Source organism: Sciurus vulgaris, assembly GCF_902686455.1.
Source record: "Sciurus vulgaris genome assembly, chromosome: 9".
Taxonomy (NCBI): domain Eukaryota; kingdom Metazoa; phylum Chordata; class Mammalia; order Rodentia; family Sciuridae; genus Sciurus; species Sciurus vulgaris.
The window spans coordinates 37,311,317-37,326,874 of NC_136469.1; the positions used below are offsets into that span (position 1 = coordinate 37,311,317).

The 15,558-nt window shown below is 36.5% G+C and overlaps 1 protein-coding gene across 1 annotated transcript in view; it reads left to right on the forward strand.

Moving 5' to 3' along the window:
* Positions 1–15,558, forward strand: part of RAPGEF2 (Rap guanine nucleotide exchange factor 2) — a 265,166-nt gene that overhangs the window by 97,845 nt on the left and 151,763 nt on the right. Inside the window, 1 exon segment of the mRNA XM_079154511.1 lies at positions 7,491–7,574. Coding sequence (XP_079010637.1) covers positions 7,491–7,574 — 84 coding nt within the window.

Consider the following 15,558-nt stretch of genomic DNA (forward strand, 5'->3'; position numbering starts at 1 on the left):
CCTCAGCGCCCTTCTTGGTCCTCACTTTGTCAGGGTCATCTTGAAAAATTACTAACTTCTGATCCCAAATTGCTTGGATTTTGCAGTACATTTATTTCAGCTCCTTCCTTCCTTCTGTACCAGGGATTGAACCCAGGGGCACTCAACCACTGAGCCACATCCTCAGCCCTTTTTAATATTTTATTTAGAGACAGGATCTCCCTGAGTTGCTTGGACCTCGCTAAATTGCTGAGGCTGGCTTTGAACTTGCGACCCACCTGCCTCAGTCTCTGGAGCCACTGGGATTACAGGCACTTTCTGTCTGTCATCTCTCCCCCAACCCAAAGACTTAGATGAAGGTATTGCTGGCGGGCAGTTTTGAGTTAAGGCAGTGATCCGAGCCCACAGCCATCTCTGGCTCCACCCCTGTTCTGTCACAACTCCTCTTTCCTGCCAGTCCCCCTGCCTTCATGGTCATTAGGCCAACCGTCCAGCTGATTGGGCTCTGTTTAGGTTCTCATATTGTATTAACAGCTGAATAAAGTAACTTTTCCACAGGTTATTTTCTTGCTCTCTAATAATCTTTTTCTTATTTATTAGCTTTTCACTTCTTCAACCTCCTTGTCAATTTAACCTTGATCGCTTTATTTGCTTCTCTCCCTTTATAACTAACATCACATGTACTTTGGTGTGGAGGCATCGCCACCTAGTGGGCATCTAGGATATTGCTAAGGAAGTTATTGAAGCCTGGCTTCATCTGCCCAGTTATCAGTGAATTGAAACTCACCTCTTTGACTTTCACACACCTAGATACATTTTTTAAGTTGGTGTTTATTCAGTTCATTAGTTATCTATTAGTAAAATGTCTGAGTGGCAGTCAAGTATTGTGTAGTGTATATGTCAGGGGAATGATGAAGATAAATAATTAAAGCACTCTGGCAACTGTTCCATGTGAGTATGTATAAAGTGCTCTGGGAAGCTAGGAGGTAAATGACTCACATTACTTGAAAGATGCTTAGTTACTTGGAGGTGGTAGTTAACCTGGAACTCGGAGGATGAGTAATAAGTTCACCAGATAAAAGATACCATTATTTAGAAACAGGAACATCAAGTTTATTCAAAGGCCCTAAGATGACGTTTGAAACATAGGAAATGCCTGCGTTGGGCCAGAAAGTAAAGCTGTAGGTTGACCCTTTCACAGCCAGTTGTAGGAGCAGAAGGGGGATGAGGAGAACTAGTATGTTTTTATGCAAGGTACTTCTTGCAGTAATATGCATTAAAGTCAGAGAACTTTGTAAGGAAGCTGTCGATAGTCCCCATTTTACATTATAGAGACTAGAACCTCAGAATTTGACTTCACTTGCATCACATGACCAGCAAGAAAGAGAGATTTTGTGTCCCAAAACCTGTGCTCTTCTGGTACCACATTGCCTCTTTCAAGTGCTGTGTGAAGGGGTTTGGCTTTCTCCTGCTAGAGAACCATGCATTATAAGCACAAGGGTGTCATAATCTGATTTACACAAACAAATGATAACTAGGTACAACACACAGTTGCTCCCTAAAAGGTAGTTCAGTGTAGTTAGAAGGTACCTCAAGGATAGGAAGTCATTAGAGAAAATACATAAAAGAATGAAATTAAATGTGGTAAGTGTTTTGGAGTTTGGGAAACAGTGAGTGAGAGGTTTTTCTTAAATGAATAGGATCTGAGCCAGTTCTTGTGGTACAGTGTGATGAAGAGGGTGGGGAGACATAATATCAGAGCAGATTGGCAGAGTCAGGGAGGGGCAGCAGGAAAGTGGCCAGCCAGGAGCAGTGGGTTACCCTGAAGTATAATAGAAAATAGGGTGGGAAAGCGTGGGATCAGATGCTGTTTGCCTCTTGCCCATCATTCCAAGCGTAAATGTATTGTTCCTATTTAGACATGGGATGATGCACTGTAGGGACCCTACAGTTTCTGTTGCTTCAGAGGATTTCAACGTGATTATACTGGAAGGTGAATTGATCCTTTTGTGATGGTCTATTCATATTTTGTTTGGCTTTGTTATTTTCCTTCCTGTGGATGAGAGACAAAACAGGAACCTTTGAGGGTGCCTTGCTGTATACCTGGGCTTTCCTGGCTTTCATTTTGTCCATTGTAGGATGGGATGTGTTGGAAATAAGTCAGTTGTCTGTTGCAGTTCTGAGCTCAGTGTACAAATTGTGGGTCTTCTCTCAGTGTGCCTTTGGGAGAGCAGAGAGAATTGCAGAGTACTGCTTTGCAACTTTGGCCTCTTTAATCTTTGGATTTTTCTTTTCTCCCCATTACCTGTGGTGTCATATTTAGGTTATTTGGAAATGCTCAGTGAGGGTTCTTTTAGGATTCAGCTATTTTGACAACCCTTGAAGGAGTTGCTTAGCTCAGCATTCTGAAATGTAAAACAACTGTTAGAGAAAAATGGAAATAGCACTGATTAATAAACACATGTAACTAATTGCATGAATATTGATAGAGTTTTAATTTTTTTCCTGCCATTCATTCTTTCTTGTTGGGGCCTGATAGACATTTTCTGGAGGATTTTCAAAGTTGTCAAGGCCCATGCATAGCAATCACCTAGGGTGTGTATTTGAAAGTCACTTTAATGAATTACCCATCTAATGATTAGAAGATAGAGGTGAGAGGTTAGAGGCAGGGAACATACCTTTTAAATTAGCATCCCAAGTGATGTGGAACCACTGGACAGAAGAGAATTTTGGTGATAGTTCTGGGTAATAATAATTTTTTTATTACTACAACTACTACTACTATTACTACTATAGTATTTTCTCTACTGCTAACCAGCTTTGTTGCCTGTGTATATGCAAGGGGATCCCAAATTTTTATGCCCTTTTAGTATAGAAAAGTCTGCTGCTGCTGCTACTGCTACAGTACTGAGCACTATTCTTATAACTTCAATTTCACCTAAAAAAAAAAAAAAAGTCACCATTTCGCACATGTAAAGATGCAGAAAACCCCTCAAGTAACAGCTGCATTGTGGGCAGAGAGTCTTTGAAGGGAAGTGGGTTGTACCCCACAGTGAAATACTGCCTTCCTCAGGCATTGTTGCAAGTGAAAAAAAAAGTGAACACCATCAGCACAGAGCTTTCTGATCAAGTTGGGAGAAATCTCCTGGTCTAAGTAAAGTATTTGGATGGTGGCGTCGCACAACAAGGAATTTTCAGACAGAAACGAAATGTGAATTCTTCAGAGGATGGGCGGGAAGAGAGGGTAGGAGGATTTTTCTAACTTACAGCTTTTCCAGAATATCTCTAAAATAAGATCCACATTTTTGTATTCTTAGTTTTAATCAGCTTACTATTATAAAACCTGAAACCTTAAGAGAGAGAACACAATAATAAAGTTATGATTATTATATATGATATGATTTGAAGCAAATGCTCAGTAAATTCAGTAAATGTTCGTAGATTGAATGGCTATTCTCTGCACATTCTTACCCAAGCACATATAATGCCCACTAGTTGACTTTGGAGTCTCTTGGGAAGAGAAACAGCCTATCTTTGTTAGTCTGCTTTCTAGTGTGTCCACAGAAGAGATCTCAATTTGATGTCTTTTGAGTTCTGTCATTGTAACAAAATATTGAGATGTACAACTTAAAAAAAAGAAGGAAGGTTTATTTTGGCTCTCAGTTTTGGAGGTTTCAGTCCACAGTTGGTAGTCTTTTGCTTTTGGGCCTGTGGGGAGGCAGTGCATTCTGGTGGGGAGCACCTGGTAGAGGAAGCTGTGTATCTCATGGTGGCCAGGTTACAAAGAGGGAGAGGGGAAGTTTGGAGTCCCACAGTCCTATTCAAAGCACACCCCCAGGACCTAACTTCCTTCCCCTGGGCCCAGCCTATTAAAAGCGCCATCACCTCCCAATAGCACCCCTACCCTGGGTACCAAGTTTCAACTTAGGGACCTCTGGGGACACTTATCCAAACTTTAGCACCATCTATCAGATAAATAAAGTCATAATCAGTGGTAGGGATTGAAAGGACCCTTTTCTTACTTTCACAAATCTTTTTAATAGTTTTCCTGACCCAAAGAATCAAATCTAATGATAGGGTAGCATGCCAGAATATTAGCTATCACAGCATTTCATTCGTTTCAAACATGTGTTGCCTGGCAATGTGTGTTTTGTGATCAGTCTCAGGAAAGCTCAGTTTATAAACTTTGTCCTCATTTTGTTCATATCAGTTTGCCTTCAGAGTTGACAGATATGAAATAACTAAAAAGCTAGTTGATGTTATATTTTCCACATCAGTCAACCTGGACTTTGGTGCCTTTTATTGTTCTTTTTAAAATGGTAATACTGTGAGTTGTCATAGAATAATTATTATTCTCATTAAAGGAGCATTGTCCATTTAATTCTTGTAGCAGCTCTAGTCACTTACCCAAGTCCTCTTACTTAGTAAGTGGTCTACTTTAATTTCCTATTTTTTAAATTTTATTTCCCCACACCAACCTTTCGGTGATAAAGGGAATGTTGTAAGAACAGATTAAAGTATGTTCGTAGAATATTTCTTGTTTTTTTTTTTTTTCTATTTCAATGTTTTATTAATCTGAAATTTAAAAAAAATGAGTTTTGAGTTTAGAAGATTTTTTTTTTTTTTTTTTTTTTTTTTTTTTTGCATTGGGGATTGAATCCAGTACCACTGAGGTACATTTCCAGCCCTTTTTTATTTCGTGACAGAGTCTAACTAAATTGCCAGGGCTGGCCCTGAAATTGCCATCCCCTCTGCCTTCTGAGTTGCTGGGATTACAGGCATGTGGCATCTTTCCATTCCTAAGATGGTTTAGGTAAAGAAGAGTTAACTTTAAATACCATTTTTACATGGCATAAATCAGAATTTAATAATAATGCTGCTTCCTTCTTTTAAGAAAGACAAGTACATTTTCCCCAAACTATGTAAATAAATGATCGCTGGTTGCAAAATCTGTTGATTAAAAACTGTGTATAAAAGGACATAAATTATTCTGAGGTACTTTGCATTTTCTGTTGAGAAAGCATTTTACTTTTATCGTTCCTCATTGGAACTAAATTCATTTTGACAATTTTTGTTTTCCATTTTTGCCTTGCATGGAGGACTGAATATTTGTGAATTTGGTTAAGAATGAACTTGGGGAGAATAAGAGGATCAAATGCAGATTTTACTCTGGAAACAGCACAGTGAAAATGATTAGGTGATAGTGATTGGTCTTATTAATAACTTAATTATTCAGAATTGCAAATAGGATTTAGTGTCCTTTAGAAGCTTTTGGAATGAATTCATTTACCAAATGGAAAATAAAAAAGAACGTGTCAGAAATTGCCAAGGACACCCTTGTTTGTAGCACACATGTGATTCACTGGCTAGAGAGAAGCACAGTATGCAGCTTTCAAGGTTTATTTTAAAGGAAATGGGATATGCTCAATGCATCCTGTCTACCTCTTGCACTGGCTAGAATGTAGATTCTAAAGTGAGTTTTGGACCTGCCGTCTTAAAATATGAGGTGGGAGTCCCTGGTTGAGGATGGCCCACCCAAAAAACAGAAGAGCTGGTTTCCTGGCATCATGGTGCTACCATATCTATCTTGGACTTCTAGTGCTAACACTGTTAGGTGTATGTGTAAGAAGTGAGCTTCCTCCTTGGTTAAACTATTGTATTGTGTTTAGGTTTTTGTTTTCCTAGTAGCTAAGCTGGTGTCCTAACTAATAAATTCAATAAACCTGACTTTATAAGATAAAATAGCCTACACAAGGCAAAAAACATCACAAAGTCAAAGGGCAATTTTTATAAAGTAATACCAGATAAGAGAAACATCTCATAGTTAATAAAAAAAAAATGTTTAAACTTGTAAGCTGATCTCATAGAAATAGTAATGGCTCATGAACATAAGAAAAAAAGATGCTATTTATAATAAGAAGAAAAGCAAATGAAAAATAAAATGAAACTAAGGATCATTTTCCCCAAGCAGTTTGGCAGAAATCCAAAAGTTGGAAGAAGGCTCCAGTGCTGTGGTGCCTGTCGTCTGCTCCCCAAGGCCTGCCCTCACCACCTGTTCTGCAGCTCCGGCTCACTGCTAGGCAGCGTCAGCCTTGCCTTTTCACCTACACTCATGACCCTCCTGTCTTTTGCCTGGAACCTTATCTTGGGAATCCTTGGGCTAATTCACCTCCTTCACTCAAATGTCCTCTTCTCACTGAGACATGAATACAAGCACCACCAGGGCAGCGATCTTTTTGTTATTCTCTGAAGTATTCTAAGCTCCTGCAATTAGCCCTCTGCATAAAATTGTTAAACATTTGTTACAGTATTGTAACAGACTATATTATAAGGCTGTAAGGAAGTAGGTAGGTTTATAAATTGTTAACTATCCATGGAAAACAATTTGTCATTATCAAAATTAGCATATGCACCCTTTGAGCCAGCAGCTGTCCTTTTGTGTCTTTATCTTCCAGTTACTACTGTATGTTCAAGAGTTTTCTTTGTAGTTTTTGTTTTTATTCAGTTGCGTGATTAAAAACAACTGACATGACCATAAGTAGGGGTTTGCTTAAGTGAAGTAGGAAACATCATACAGTGGAACGGAATGCTCTAGAACTGTAAGAGTGTACAAGAAACAGTCATTTAATGGGAGATCTTAGAGTGTAGAGTGTGCTATCTTTTCTGTTAAAAAAAGATTACAAGGGAATAGGTTTATATATGCCCATTATTGTGTGCATATACATAAAGACATTCTAAAAGAATTGCCCAGAAATGGTCAAGTGTGGTGATACATGCCCGTAATCCCAGCTACTCAGGAGATGCAGGAAGAAGGATTACAAGTTCAAGGCCAGTCTTGACAACTAAAGTGAGACCCTATCTCATCATAAAATATAAAAGCAGCAGGTGGAGGAGGGTAGAAGGATGAGGGGAGGGAATGGGGAGCTATGGGTAATGAAATTAGACCAAATTATATCCTCATATTGTCCACATATATGAATATGTAACAATGAATCCCATTGGCACATTAATTATAATGTACCAATAAAAAAATAAAAAAGGACTGAGGATAAAGTTCAGTGGTAGAGTGTCTGTGGTTCAATTCCCAATAATAGCCCTTCCCCAACACAAAAACAAAAATGGAACTAAATATGTGTAGGGAAATTTGGAAACTTAAAACTTGGTATATGGGGGAAAGGAATGGAAAACATTGATACGCTTTGTATTTTTTGTTCACAGAAGTAAGTGGAAGTATTTCCTTTTCAAAATATTAAAATAAAACTTGGAATTCTGGGTAGTATATTCTGTTCTAACATAGAATATGCCAATAAATATCTTTGACTTATTTCAGGGATAAAAATTAAATTTTATAAATAATTCTAGTAGTTCAATGTAGTATTTTTATGTATGTGTTTTATGTTCTTTATGATTCTAGAAGTAAGATGGGTGCTACACTTTGTGTTACATATTTTTTTAAATTATTTTGTTGATGTTGTAGACAATTATCTGACTCTGTTACCTTTTCTTTTCAGTCCTGATGATATTGGGACCTGCTGGTATATCCTTCTCTCTGGTTCCGTGTTCATTAAGGAATCCATGTTTCTTCCAAGAAGCAGGTATGGTACAAACATTTCATAATGATGCATGATGCTTGACATTCTCTTGAAGAATTGAGTTCTTTTGCCAAATTCTTCTGATACAAAGCAAGGCAGAAATGCTTGTATTATGCTGTAAAGATTCTTTCCAGTCTCACAAAGGACAAGAAAAGAAAACATGCTGGCAGTATGTAAATTTGTTACATGACCACATTAACTGTCTTTTGGGCGCATTTGTTTATTGTGAATGAAATTGCCTTAAACATGCTGGCAATATGTAAATTTGTTACATGACCATGTTAATTAACTGTCTTTTGGGGCACATTTGTTTATTGGGAATGAAATTGCCTTAAAGATGGCTTAGATAAAGAAGAGTTAACTTTAAAAGTATAGCAGGCAGTCTCATAAGCATCTGAAGAGAGGCAAAGAAAGTTCATTAAGACCACATGGGACTAGAAATGGAAAGCCAGGAACTGTCTTTGACTTCTCTCCTTTTCAAGACCATATGGTCTCTCATTTTTGCATCTGTCTGCGGATTGGCTTCCCACTCTAAGGCTATTAATTTCTCTCTCCCTGTGACTTTGGCTTGTATGTGCTGACTATTGATTTATGACCTTGTGTCCCTACTGTTTATACCATTTGACTGTAGTGTTTGTGTCTTTTCCTTGAATTCCTTGGGATGCAGTCTGATTGGCTCAGTTTGGGGCAGCTACACACCTTTCTTCCAGTCATCTGTGGCCAGAATAGGTTAGGGACTCACCTATCAGAGCATGGCTACTTATGTTCAGGTTAGCTATTGATTTTCAGTGGTTACTTTTTTTCCTACTAATTGTGTGTTTTTCACAAGCAACTATTTTTATTTGAACTAAAGATTTAAAATTTTTTTAACTAAGTAATTTTATTTTACATTACTAATTATTTAAATTGACTAAATTTATTAAAGTATTATAATCCCCTTTCACCTAATTTCTCTCTAAAAATATTCAAGTATGTTCTGGATAAGTAATTTCTTATGGATTAGAGTTAAGAATCTGTTTTAAAGATGGAAACAATCTTTATAAAAATTTAGAGCCAATGAGATAGGGAGAGGTAGTTTTTCATTTTAGCCAAAGATTGACTGGGTGTGGCAGCAGAAGGGCATGGGATGGCCCTTTCGGGGCCAGAATGGTAGTGAAAGAGTGCCAGGGGACACATGGCATCTAATTAAAAATCTTCTCTGGTGTAATCCTCATGCTTCTTTGCCCTTCTACTTCTCCAAGGTCAGGTTGGCAAGTGTTATTCTCTTTGGAAAATGGTCCCATGAGAGAAGGAGTTTCTATTGCCTGTTTGTTGTTCTTACAATAACAGTAGTTATAATAATGAGAATAGCATTGGTAGTAGTAGTATGGAGATAGTAATAGTTGTAATAGCAATAATAAGAGTGATAAAATGGTGATAACATGATAGCCAAAGCTTTTATAGTGCTTCCAGTTTGCCAGGCACCATTTGAATGCTTTGTGTGCTAAGTAGAATTATTACCTATATCTTATAGATAAGGAAACTTGGGTGTGTAGGGGTTACACTCCTAGAAGTCTGCCTAGAAAGTCTGATCTTAAGCATGTGGACCGCATAATGAAGTCTAGAGAAAATCAGCCCCAGAATATTAGAGAATGAGGGTCTTGAATAGGAGGATTCTAAGTGGTGTTTTTCCTTTATCTTTGAAAATTTAGATAGTGATTGCTATTGCTTTATACACCAAAATTATATATAATGTTTAAAATATTCCAATGCTTTAATATCATTTGCCTCCACCTTCTGTATTCAAAAAGAATATAACAGAACCTGCAAGGGACAAAACAGCGGGCTCTGTCTTTGAAGGACAGGAAGAGTATCACTATTAAATTCTCCATTCCTCTAGGAAGCAGAATTCATAGACGTATAGGAGCTAGTTCACAGGGTCATATACTTTACATATTAACTAATTTCTTGTATCTGTAAGTTAAAGAATATGTGTCTGTATGTGCATTGCCTCATACAAACTCACTATAAAGGTTTATTCTTTATAACTTTTAATGCCCCGTTAAAGATTAGGAAGGTATTTGAACTTTTCACAATTTAGTTAATAATTTCGAAGGGTAAATATAAATAATGCTGTAGTGAATGTGGTTTGGAATCTATGTGTCTTAAGGACAACCACCAATTAGTGACTTCATCATCATCTCGAGATAGTGTCTGTTGCACAAACAAAGTCCACAGACAGAAGCCCTGGAGCTGGGAAGGAGCCTGCAATGGCTTTCCTACCATCAACAGCTAGTCAAGTAACAGCTTGTTTCTAACTTCTGGAAAGAGAACTCAATGTTCAGAAAACTGCTGTTCTAGAAGCAAGAGGACTTGCAGTTCAGGCCTATTTCATGAGCACATTGGACTCTATGTCTAATTATTTTAAAGATGACATAAGTTACTCTGTCTCTGGCTGGATGTCAAATGCTTGCAAGTCAGTACTTTAATGGGATGAAGGAATGGTATTTCAGACTGAATAACAAGCTGGTACTATATATAGACTATTCCTTCATGTTGCACCTGGTGACATTTGCTCTGTCCAAGTTGTTTGTTTCCTTTGGGGTTGTTGCCTTAGGAATGATTCTGAGATTGTTGTAATAAGAAAGAGTCAATCTGCTGGTACTGCACTAAAGGTTAACAGTTCATGTCTATGTATATAGAAAATATAGAAGTTCAATATGTACTAGGTGTTACTATCAAACCAGTTTTATAAAACAAGTTTACAGATGATTCGCTACACTTACCATGTTTTTTTCACATAAGCCTGGAAATTGTTGTTAGTCTATGTAATAAGTAAACTGAGCATTCTCTTGACAATGTCAATTCATTTTACCATGAGCAATTAATTCACCTCAGTTAGTTTTGAAATCCAAGTAGCTTCATCAACATTTTCATATTTTTAACTAATTCCCCTGAAATATTTTGATACCCGATTTTATGAGGTGACAAGGGTGATATATATGCAGAAAATTTGTCATTTGTCTTCAAATTTCATTAGCTCTATTGAAGTCCTTGGTTAATATTTAAGTAAACATTTTTTTTTTTTTTTCTTTTTCACTTTTGTTATCTGTCTGGGTAGATGAGGTTGTTTTGGTTATGTACCTTCACTTTGGTTGTTCATACTGTTTCTTCAAAGATTTATAACATTTATAGAGCCTGTGAATTCCAGTGTGACTTTCAGTGACAACTCCCTCTCTACCCTCCAAGCAACTTATAGTGATATGTTGTTTTTATGAGTTTTATTTTAAATCTTTCAGTAATTTGTCAAGTTTTCAATCAGATGTTTGTACAAGTAGCCGTAATGTCATATATTTTGTGTCATTGCATATAATGTTGCTGTAACGTAGAGCTAAACTTGTATTTGAAGTATAATTTGTATTCTTCAAGCAATGTCCACTTTACAGTTATGTTTTTCTTAAGTGTCATAAAAAATGAGTTCAGGTTCTTTGCATCTATAGAAGGATTGCAAACAGAAATAATTTAGAAATATAGTGTATGGGTTTAGAGGGAATATTTTCTGTAGATACTCCAGAAACAGTATAAACTGTAGGTTTTTTCTAAGCCTCTAAGCAAAGCAGGTATGGACACAGGTGTGGACTGTGTGCTGCACAGTTTTATGAGTATAATTTACATCTATCATCCTTATAGGTTGATGGTTGACAGAGAATAGTAAGGCAAGGAAGGAGTATTTCCTTTCTGATTTTCTCTCTTTCTTTCCTTTCTTTCTCTTTCACTGGGATTGAACTCAGGGACATTTCACATTAAGCTACATCCCCAGGTCTTTTTACTTTTTCTTTTGAGACAGGGTCTCACTAAGTTGCCTATGCTGACCTGGACCTTGTGATCCTCCTGCCTCAGCCTCCTGAGTCGGTGGGATTACAGGTATGCTTGACTGTTCCTGGCTTCCTGATTTATTTTTAAGGCATTGTTTGCAGCTGTAGTGGGACTGGAAAGCAGTAGATGAGAATTATAAAATTTCAGGTTTAGAAATGATTTTCTTTTTCTTTTTTTAATATAGTTTTTAGTTGTTGATGGATCTTTATTTTATTGATTGATTTTTTTTTTTTTTTTTTTTAGTGCTGAGAACCGAACCCAGTGCCTCACACATGCTAGGCAGGTGCTCTAACACTGAGCTATAACTCCAGCCCCCAGAAATGATTTTCTAATGTATTTTTGATTTATGTTACAAATGTGTAAGAAAACATTAATAATGTTTATTGTCCTAACATACTCTAAGTACATTTAAAGAACTGAATAGAAATCATTGCATACTTTCTGAACAATTTATTGTACAAAGAACTAAAATGTTTAAGAAGATAGAAATCCTAATTAACCTGAGTTGATCATTACACATTGTGTGTGTGTGTGTATATATATATATATATATAGTTATTACTCTATACTCCATAAATATGAAATTATTACATGTTATTAAAAAGAGAAAGTGTTATATGATTTAAAATTTCTTTTAAAATTGTCCACTGTTAATTCTGAAACTTTATTTGTAATAAAGTCACAGTCTAATAATTGGAGTTATTTTTTGGTCATTGAGTTCTTTGAATGCCTGAGCATTCTAATCAGATATTAAAAATTGGCTCAGATTGTTTCTAAACTTGTTGTTGGATTATTAGGGCAGGATAGTTTATCCAAGTTGTATGTTAGCTCATAGAATTGGAGTATTTTTCTACTCATTTATTTGTCATTTTAAAATCTGTTTGCAAAACAAACAAAAAAGCCAAACACACCAAAGACCAAAGTAGTATATTTGATATTTAAGACATGAACCATTATAGTTAGACAGATTCTTCTCTGAATTTTGGTGTTTAAATCCTGGTAGGGAAGTCATCCTTTTAAAAGTAATAAGTGATTTTCTTAATAGAATCAAATCTATGGTAGAAGTCTCTAAGAAAGTGCCCTGTAATAAAAATGATCATGCACACCATATTTAACCCTAAATAAATAATATCTTTATTGCTCTGATAGTTTAAAACTGTATATTTTTTATGCAAACTATTGGTAAGCAGTCTCTTTAATTCCTATTTATGCAGTGGCTGGTGTGGGGGCTGTGACATTGAAGGAAAAAATAAGCCTAGGCTAGCTACAAGCCTAGGAACTCTAAAGGTGATAAGAGAAGGATTATAATTTATGCTAGGAACCAGAGGGATTAGGAAAAAGACCTTTGCAGACAATGAAGGTTTCTAGTGTATGGGCTTTAGGGTCAAATTGGCTGGATTATTTTGGGTAAGAGAACAAATAGGCACAGTAATGTGTTCACTCTCAGTGCCTAAGAAGTTATGTCTATACCTGACAATGCACTGTCAGTGAAGTGCCATCAAAATTGAGGTTTGGTCCTTGCGCCCATTCCGTATTTTGGGGTTATTCTGTTTCATTCTGAAACAGTTTTGGGAGATGATAGAGTTCAAGCTTGGAGGCATTTTACCATTTTAAGTCAAATACGAATTGAAAATTTTCCTTGAGTGTTTGCTGTGTGGTTTTTACGTTAAGTCCTGAAGTGTACAAAGGAAGCGAGATGGTCTACCCCTGCTATTGTGTCACTTAGTATGTTTGGGGAAGATGAGGCAGTTGTATACGATACATGAAAAAAATTGCCTAGGTGTCATTGACCAGGCAGTATAGTAAAATTGATGTAGCACAGACCCAGCAGAAGGTAAATACATTTTAATGCTTATTGGAGAATTAAAGGTAGCTCTTCTGGAGGTGAGTTTGAATTGGATTAGAAAGTGATTAGAAAGAAAATCTAGATATAGTAAAGAATATAAGAGATGGTACAGAAAGAGCATTCAGGGTGGGCAATCTGTCATTACTGATAGCTTTAGTGAAGGCAAAACAATGGGATCAGTTTATTTACAAGAAAAGGACAGTTAGGGAGTAATAAGTGGTCTAGTTTACAAAGCTGCATAACTTGGTTAGAAAGCCAGTACTTTCGGTAAGTTAGGTTTCAAGTAACATTGGCAGGAGATTGGAGGAATATGTGTACATCAGTCAGGCCAGGTGCGGTGGTACACACCTGTAATTCCAGCAATTTGGAGACTGAGGCAGGAGAATTACAAGTTTGAGACCAGCCTCAGTAACTTATTGAGGCCCTAAATAACTTAGGGAGATTCTGTCTCAAATTAAAAAATAAAAAGAACTGGGGATGTAGCTCCTGGGTTTGATCCCCAGTATTTAAAAAAAAAAAAAAAGGAATGCAGACATCATTTATTTTGTGCCATGTCAACCGTTGTCCATTTACAATTAATGCTTTTCCTTCATTGATGCCAAATATATCTACAATTTAAAAATTAAAATTGTGCTATGGTCCTCTTAATAATCACATTTTAAATTAGAGCTGGCAGTTATAATGAGGATAAGTGGAGAAACAAGACATTTAGCTAATCAGTTCTGAGAGGCAGAAATACTATTCTCATTATGCTTCATATGACAAACAATGAGCTACTTCAGTTTAAAAATCGCAGGCCTACTTTCTGCCTGCCAGTTCTGTGTGATAAGTTAATTGATTGCTCTGAGAACTTGCTACTTTTTTTTTTTTTTTTTTTTTTTTTAGTAAGAAAAGCAGGTAAAACAATGGACAAGTGATTCTGTATGTGGTAGACATTTGATGACATATTTAAATGTTTTATATTTCATTTAAAGAGCTATAGGGTTTTTGACAGTCGTTCTTGAAAAAGCACAATTATTATAAGTCACATGATCTGTTGGAGATGCAGTATTGCATTTCAAAAATATTTCTCTAATGAATTATATTACAGAAGGGTATCTTTATTGGACATTAACTGTGGCCAAAGGTATAAAGAGTGTTGTTTTGGAAGCTTTATGTTAAGATTTACCTTCAGGTATTGGCAGAATCATAATGGGGAGCACACATTAAGGAATTGAAGGGCTGGTTCTTGAAGAAATGGGGAAAAAAAAAAACATCTGTGGGCCACCTTAAAACTATTTTCATTGAGTTTTAGAACAAATCTATTGGTCATATATACATACCTTCCCATCCATTGTGGGAAGATATCACTGACTTAAGCTTTCTTAAAACCTTTCTTTATAGACAGCATCATTCAAATTTGTTTTTTCTTTGGATCCCATGAACTCTAGGTGCTGTGTCTGGAATGCAACTTACACATAACAAGTCTACTTAATCTGTTTTTCCTACCGCTAAGGGCTTCAGCATCCTGTTTACTACCTATGTAGAAATTTCTGAGATTTCTCTATTCCAACCTCTTTTCTTCCCTGATGACTTATTTTTGGTAAATAACATTCCAAAGTTGGAAAGATAGTATCTATCAAACCAAATGTTTCTGTCACCACTGCCTCTGCCTTTGTTAAGGTGTCACCTGCTCTGCTAAAGTAGCTCCCCAAATGCTTTCAGTACTTCTTCCATAGTACCACGATAATTGTTAGAGAAAACAGAATTTTCTTGTTGAAATCTTATATAACTGCTTAGTGAGTACAGGGCAGCTCAAAAATATGTCCCTAACTTGTATCACTCTTTACACACGTAACAGTAACACCAAATAGATCACTGTTCTGAGCAACCTTTACCTGGGCCATCCCCTTTGCTAAAATCTTCACCCCACTGTTACCACCTTTTCCCCCACTCCACCCATTCACCTGTGAAAACCATGTACTTTTTTCTTTGGGGATCTACCCATTTATTCTTATCAGAATTAATCATTCCATTCTAAACTGTAAGCTTTTTCATGGGCATATTAGTTGTGTTACTTTTGCTCTCTCCAGCATCTACATGGCAGACATTTTAATAAGTGTTTGTTGAATTTTGTGATTCAGGATTATTTTTTTTAAATATATTTTTTTCAGTTGTAGGTGGACACAATACCTTTATTTCATTTTTATGTGGTTAAGGATCGAACCCAGGGGCCTCATGCGTGCTATGTGAGCACTCTACCACTGAGCCATAACCCCAGCCCCGGGATTACATTTTTAACCTTTA